Raw genomic sequence first — 7450 nt, 5'->3', positions numbered from 1 at the left:
GAGAGAGAGAGAGAGAGAGAAAGAAAGAAAAAGAAAAGATAGGAAGGAAGGAAGGAAGGAAGGAAGGAAGGAAGGAAGGAAGGAAGGAAGGAAGGAAGGAAGGAAGGAAAGAAAGAAAGAAAAGAAAAGAAAAGAAAGTCTTGCTCTGCCCAGGCTGGTCTTGAACTCCTGGTCTCAAGGGATCTTCCCACCTTGGCCATCCAAAGTGCTAGGATTACAGACATGAGCCACTGTGCCCAACCTAGTATGTGGATCCTTGAATGCCAAGCTAAAGGTTTCACCTTGGACTCCGGACAATGAGAAGCCATTGATGGGATTTGAGCTTGCTTGTTATGAAGCATAGGGTGAGGCAGTGTGGAATGGAGAAATAGTCAGACTTCAGCAGTCATAATGAACGCCATGCTAGGTCAGAAGATTCTTCTATAATTAATGTGTGTATTATCACTATGAGCTCTTCCCTTTTTCAACACTCGCTAGCTCAGTAGCTGGTCCTTCAGTTGGACAAAACGGAAACACAGGTTTTAGGCCAGGCACGGAACACTTCAGAAGGCTGAGGCAGGAGGAACACGAGGTCAAGAGTTTGAAACCAGCTTAGTCAACATAGTGTGACCTCTTCTTTACAAAAAAAAAAAAATTAAAATCAGCCTGGTGTGACGGCATGCCCCTGTGTCCCAGCAACTCAAGAGGCTGAGGCAGGAGGATCTCTTGAGTGCGATCATGGCTCATGATCAACCTCAAACTCCCTGATTCAAGAGATGCTCCCACTTCAGCCTCTTGAGCAGCTGGGATGACAAGCACACACCACACACCACACACCACCACACTCTGCTAATTTTTTTTAGAGATGGGGTCTTGCTGTATTGCCCAGGCTGATCTTGAACTTCCGGCCTCAAGCAATCCTCCTGCCCCAGCCTCCAAAAGTGCTAGGATTACAGGTATGTGCCACTGCCCCTGGCCCAGTGCGTATTTTATACTTAGAGCACATCTCCATTTGGACTGGCCACATTTCAAGTGTTCAACAGCCACATGTGGCTTGTAGCCACCATATTGGATGGTGGAGGTCTAGACACATATACACATGCACACTTCACAGGGACAGGGACTGTGTCTGACATGTTTACCATTTTACCCCCCTGGTACCTAGCACAGTGCCCAGCAAAGATGGGGATGAGGTCGGATTTTGGAGTTGGATCTGAGGATTGGGTTAGGGCTCAATAGGAGTGGCATGAAGTACTCACTATTTGCTCGCCACGTCATCTGCTGAAAGTTTAACATTCTCAGTTCTTCCATCAACTCCTGGTCTATGACGAAGAGTCCAAATTGAGCCCAGGTCCTCCTGTGCTCCCTCCCCAATCTCTCCCTATGTCCCATCATGGCCCTACTCACATTTAATCAGGGACACAGTGAGACCGAGGCAGCCCAGGAACAGGGAAATCACCACCAGCAGACACAGGTACACCATCCACCTCTTCTGACAGCAGCCAGGACCTTCAGATGTCTGATTGAGCCAGGGCGCTGGAGTTGCTGGAGAGTGGGCATGGGGACAAAGAAACTAATACTGGGGCTTCAGAGAGTGAGGAAGAGACCCTTAAGTCTTTCTCCAAGAGCAGGGGGCAGAAGTCTATAGTCATGACTGTTTCAGCAGACAAGGTCAGCAAGAGAGGGTTAGGGAGAGTGAACCCTGGGGAGGCTCAGGATCTTTTTGATGCATTTACTGTGCGCTAAGCATCATGTTGCATCCTTCTCTTTTTCCTTCTTGAAACAAGGTTTCACTCTGTCATCCAGGCTGGAGGGCAGTGGCACAGTTATAGCTCACTGCAACCTCTAACCCCTGGGCTCGAGCAATTCTCCCACCTCAGCCTCTCAAGTAGCTGGGTCTGTAGGTGTGTACCATTAGGCCCAGCTAATTTATTTTATTTTTTTGTAGAGATGGGGGTCTCGCCATGTTGCCCAGGCTGGTCTTGAACTCCTGCCATCAAGAGATCCTCCCTGGTTCAGTCTCCCAAAGTGCTGGGATTACAGGCGTAAGCCACTGTGCCCAACCTACATCCTTCTTATCTTATTGGAGTCTCATCCTTATGATGTAGGTTATAAGTATTATCTCCATTTTGCAAGTGAGTAAACTGAGGTTTCATGAGGTTAGGCATGACGTGGACACAGCTTTGTTCTTAATATCTATGATGCATCATCTTCTACTCTCCAGAAGCCCTTGCCCAAGTTGCTCCTGGATCAGGGAAGCTTGTGGACCATGGCTTCTAGAGCGGAGAACATTTCCCATATCTTATCCAAGCAGACACCTGAGTTTCTGGAAATTTGGCCTAGACTCAGAAAGGAGCAGCTTCTTTTTTTCTTTTTTAACACGGTCATCACCGACACCATCACTACCTCCACCACCACCACCATCGTCACTCCCAACAACACCATCACCACCTCCATTACCACCATCATCTCTACCAACAACACCATCAGTACCTCCATCATCACCACCATCATCACTACCAACAACACCATCACTATGTCCACCATCACCACGATCATCACTACCAACAACATCGTCACTACCTCCACCATCACCACCATCATCACTACCAACAGCATGATCACTACCTTCGCCATCACCACCATCATCACTACCAACAGCACCATCACTATCTCCACCATCACCACCATTATCACTACCAAAAATATCACTACCTCCACCATCACCACCATCATCACTACCAACACCATTTACTAACTCCCACCACCACCATCATCACTTAACCAACAACACCATCACTACCTCCACCTCCACCACCACCATCATACCAACATCATCACTACTTCCGCCATCCCATCATCCATCACTACTGTATATATCATCACTACCCAACAAACAACATCAGTATCTCCACCATCACCATCCATCATCACTACCAACTAGCTGTCACTACCTCCGCATCATCACCATCATCACTACCAACCAGCACCATTCACTGTCCCACCATCACCACCATCATCACTACCAACAACACCTCCACTATCTTCCCGTCACCACCATCAGTCACTACCAACAACATCACTACCTCCACCATCACCACCATATCACTACCAACATTCATCACTACCTCTGCCATCACCACCATCATCATACCAACATTCATCCACTACCAACAACCACCATCACTACCTCCGCTGTCACCACCATTATCACTACTAACAACATCATCACAACCTCTGCCATCACCACCATCATCACTACCAATAACATCATCACTACCTCTGCCATCACCACCATCATCACTAACAACATCATCACTACTTCCACCATCACCATCATCACTACTAAAAAGACCATCAACTACCTCCACTCATCACCACCATCATCACGTACCACCACCATCAACTACCTCCACCATTCACCACCATTCATCCACTACCAACAACACCATCACTGACTCCACCATCACCGCCACCATCACTACCTCCACGTATCATCACCACCATCCCACTAACACCATCACTCCTCGCATCATCACCCACCACCACCATCACCAACCAATACCACTCTATCACCCTTCTATCTATATTCTTCTCACACCATTATCAATATTAACAGCACCATATAATATCCTCCACCATGACCAACGCATCATCCCACTACCAACAGCACTGTCATCACCAACACCATCACTGCCTTCACCATCACCATCATCATCACCAACATTGTCATTGTCAACAATACCATCACTTACTTCTACCATCACCAACACCATCACCACCAACACCATCACTACCACCACTATCACCATCACCATCCCACTAACACCATCACTACCTTCATCATCACCACCACCATCACCAACAACATCATCACTACCTATACCCCCATCACCACCATATCACTGTCTCCACCATCATTACCATCATCAATACCAACAACACCATCACTATCTCCACCATCACCACCATCATCAGTATCTCCATCATCACCATGAGCACCCAACAATGCCATCACTATCTCTACCATCGTTATTACCACCAACCATCCTCTTCCTTTCCATCATCTCCTTCCTCATCCTTCCATCACAATCACCAACAGAACCATAAGTACCATCATCATTATCAAAAACAAAACAACCACATAACTCTGGTCCTCAGAAGGACAAAAAAGAAAACATGTTTGCAAACTCTGATGTAAAGGAATGGCTTTCTCAGAGCAGCGCCCACTAGACTAACTCAGAACAGTGCAGCGGGTCCTGAAAGAGCAACTTCTTAAAGAAGTTCCTCTGACTCAGGGTCTCACTGTAGAGCCATAGGTCTCAATCAGATACACTAGCCATTGTCAGAGGGGAAATGGGAGGACACTTGCAGGGGATAATAACTTACCAGCCAGGGATGGCTGCAATGGAGAAGGCTCAAGATTCACAGCTGGGAGAAAGAGGGAGAGAGGTTTATTCAGAAGATGCCAAAAGACTGTGTCTTCCAAGATCAACAACCTCTGCTTTGTTCTCTGGTGAGAATTTAGGGGGCTGGCTGGGGGCAGTGGCTCATGCCTGTAATTCCAGCACTTTGGGAGGCCGAGACGGGTGGATCACCTGAGGTCAGGAGTTCAAGACCAGCCTCGACAACATGGCAAAACCCTGTCTCTACTAAACATACAAAACTTAGTGAGGTGTGGTGCTTCGTGTCTGTAGTCCCAGCTACTCGGGAGGTTGAAGCAGGAGAATCACTTGAACCCAGGAGGCAGAGGTTGCAGTGGGCCAGGATCGCGCCACTGCACTCCAGTCTGGATGACAAAGTGAGACTCTGTCTCAAAACAATAAATAAATAAAAATTGGGGGATTGAAAGGAAACATCCAGGTGTCCCCTCTTAGGCATCTTAAAGGGTCTTCCCACTGCTCACCCAGTTGAGGAGGTGGACAGGTGAGAGAGGCGAGGTCCAGTCCTAGAAGAGATGAGAAAGTCATTTCAAGAAGAGCTTCAGCCAGTTGAGCAGGAAAACCCCAGCCCTCAGCTCTCACCTGTCATGTTCTGGGGCTTGCAAGGAAGTGGGGGTTGCTCTGTTTCCTTTTCTGAGGAGGGAGGAATGGTTGCTGAGGCCCAGAGCAGAGCAAAGCCAGCTCTGGGTCTCCTACACCCCCAGCCCCAACTCACCTGCCCTTGGAGGTCTTGGTGGAGCACTTGAACCTGGAGAAGAGAAGCTCAGGGTGAGGGCTTGGCTAAGGATGGGAATGAGTCAAAAGGAAGTGATGGAAACAGGGTTAGGACTGCAGTGGAGGGTTGGAGATTGGGTTGGAGATGGGGTGGGACGTGAGAATGGAATTGGGATTAGGGATAGAGATAGGATTAAACTAGGATGACCAACGAACTTGGATTGCTTGGTGTCTCCATATTTTTTTTTTCAGATGGAGTCTCACTCTGTCGCCCAGGCTGGAGTGCAGTGGCACAATCTCGGCTCACTGCAAGCTCCGCTTCCCAGGTTCATGCCATTCTCCTGCCTCAGCCTCCCGAGTAACTGGGACTACAGGCACCCGCCTAATTTTTTGTATTTTTAGTAGAGATGGGGTTTCACTGTGTTAGCCAGGATGGTCTCGATCTCCTGACCTCATGATCTGCCCACCTCGGCCTCCCAAAGTGCTGGCATTATAAGCGTGAGCCACCATGCCTGGAGTTTTTTTTTTTTTCCCCCTTGAGATAGAGTCTTGCTTGCTCTGTTGCCCAGACTGGAGTGCGGTGGTGTGATCTCATCTCACTGCAACCTCTGCTGCCTGGGTTCAAGCAGTTCTGCCTCAGCCCCCCAAGTAGCTGGGATTACAGGCATACGCTACCACGCCCAGCTAACTTTTATATTTTTAATACAGACGGGGTTCCACCATGTTGGCCAGGCTGGTCTCGAACTCCTGACCTCAAGTGATCCACTCACCTCAGCCTCCCAAAGTGCTGGGATTACAGGCGTGAGCCACCATGCCCAGCCCATATATATATATTTTTAAAGACAGCGACTTGCTCTGTCACCCAGACTGGAGTGCAGTGGTGCCATCATAGCTCACTGCACCCTTGAACTCCTGGGCTCTAGCAATCCTACCACCTCGGCCTCCTGAGAAGCTGGGACAACAGGCACACATCCCACAACTGGCTAATTTTTTAATTTGAAAAAAAAAAAGTATGTTTTCATATAGCTGGGTTTTTCACTGTGTTACCCAGGATGGTCTCTTTTCTGGGGCTCCATTGATCCTCCCACCTTGGCTTCCCAAAGTGCTAGAATTACAAGCATGAGCCACCCCTCCTGGCCCAAACCTCCACTTTTCTCTTTCTTTTTTCTTTCTTTTTTTTTTTTTTTTTTTTTGGTAGAGATGGGCGTCTTGCTATCTATTGCCCAAGCTGGTCTGGAACTCCTGGCCTCCAGTGAACTCATGGCCAAGTGATCCTCCCACCTTGGCCTCCCAAAGCGGTGGGACTACAGACACACACCACGGCAACCAGCCCAAACTTCCATTTTTACATCCTCTGATCAGACTCTTGTTGAACCCTGGGCTATGCCTTGGGTTTATTGAGTTCCAAGACTAATAAAGCCCTGGGCTTTGAGTGGTAATAAGAAGAGATTGAGGATCCCACAGTCCACTCCCAGTTTCTCAAGCACCAGCTTTTATGATTCAGGGACTTTGCACCCCACAATTCTTTCCTATGCTTCTCTACTACAGAAATGTCTACTCAGCAGGGCGCGGTGGCTCATGCCTGTAATCGCAGTACTTTGGGATGCCGAGATGGGCGGATCACCTGAGGTCAGGAGTTCGGGGCCAGCCTGACCAATATGGTGAAACCCCGTCTCTACTAACAATACAAAAATTAGACGGGCATGGTGGCGGGTGCCTGTAATCCCAGCTAATCGGGAGGCTGAGGCAGAAGAATCGCTTGAACCCAGGAGGCGGAGGTTGCAGTGAGCGGAGATTGTGCCATTGAACTCCAGCCTGGGCGACAGAGTGAAACTCCATCTCAAAAAAAAAAAGAAGGCCGGGCGCGGTGGCTCAAGCCTGTAATCCCAGCACTTTGGGAGGCCGAGACGGGCGGATCACGAGGTCAGGAGATCGAGACCATCCTGGCTAACACGGTGAAACCCCGTCTCTACTAAAAAATAAAAAAAATTAGCTGGGCGAGGTGGCGAGCGCCTGTAGTCCCAGCTACTCGGGAGGCTGAGGCAGAAGAATCGCTTGAACCCAGGAGGCGGAGGTTGCAGTGAGCGGAGATTGTGCCATTGAACTCCAGCCTGGGCGACAGAGTGAAACTCCGTCTCAAAAAAAAAAAAAAAAAAAAAAAAAAAACCCCTCCTCACCCCCCAAGTCCCACCCCAAAGCCCCTTCCCCTGGTTAAATCCCCAAACCCCAAGGATTTTGCCAGTCTCCTGACCCCTCCTTTCTCAGCAATGCTCAACAAGGCTGTGTCCAAAACTGCCTCCCCATCAGACTAGTAG

At 48.8% G+C, this 7450-nt stretch overlaps 1 protein-coding gene across 1 annotated transcript in view; it reads right to left on the bottom strand.

Moving 5' to 3' along the window:
- The window catches only part of CLEC17A (C-type lectin domain containing 17A), a 23083-nt gene that overhangs the window by 10676 nt on the left and 4957 nt on the right, over positions 1 to 7450 (bottom strand). Inside the window, exons 3-8 of the mRNA XM_017851218.1 lie at positions 5137 to 5169; positions 5004 to 5054; positions 4886 to 4927; positions 4369 to 4410; positions 1387 to 1524; positions 1146 to 1301 (exon numbers count right to left, since the gene is read on the bottom strand). Coding sequence (XP_017706707.1) covers positions 1146 to 1301; positions 1387 to 1524; positions 4369 to 4410; positions 4886 to 4927; positions 5004 to 5054; positions 5137 to 5169 — 462 coding nt within the window. The remainder of the gene's footprint in view (positions 1 to 1145; positions 1302 to 1386; positions 1525 to 4368; positions 4411 to 4885; positions 4928 to 5003; positions 5055 to 5136; positions 5170 to 7450) is intronic.

Source organism: Rhinopithecus bieti, unplaced genomic scaffold (assembly GCF_001698545.2).
Source record: "Rhinopithecus bieti isolate Rb0 unplaced genomic scaffold, ASM169854v2 scaffold_33432, whole genome shotgun sequence".
NCBI classification, from domain to species: Eukaryota; Metazoa; Chordata; class Mammalia; order Primates; family Cercopithecidae; genus Rhinopithecus; species Rhinopithecus bieti.
This window is presented reverse-complemented; position numbering and strand designations above follow the sequence as displayed.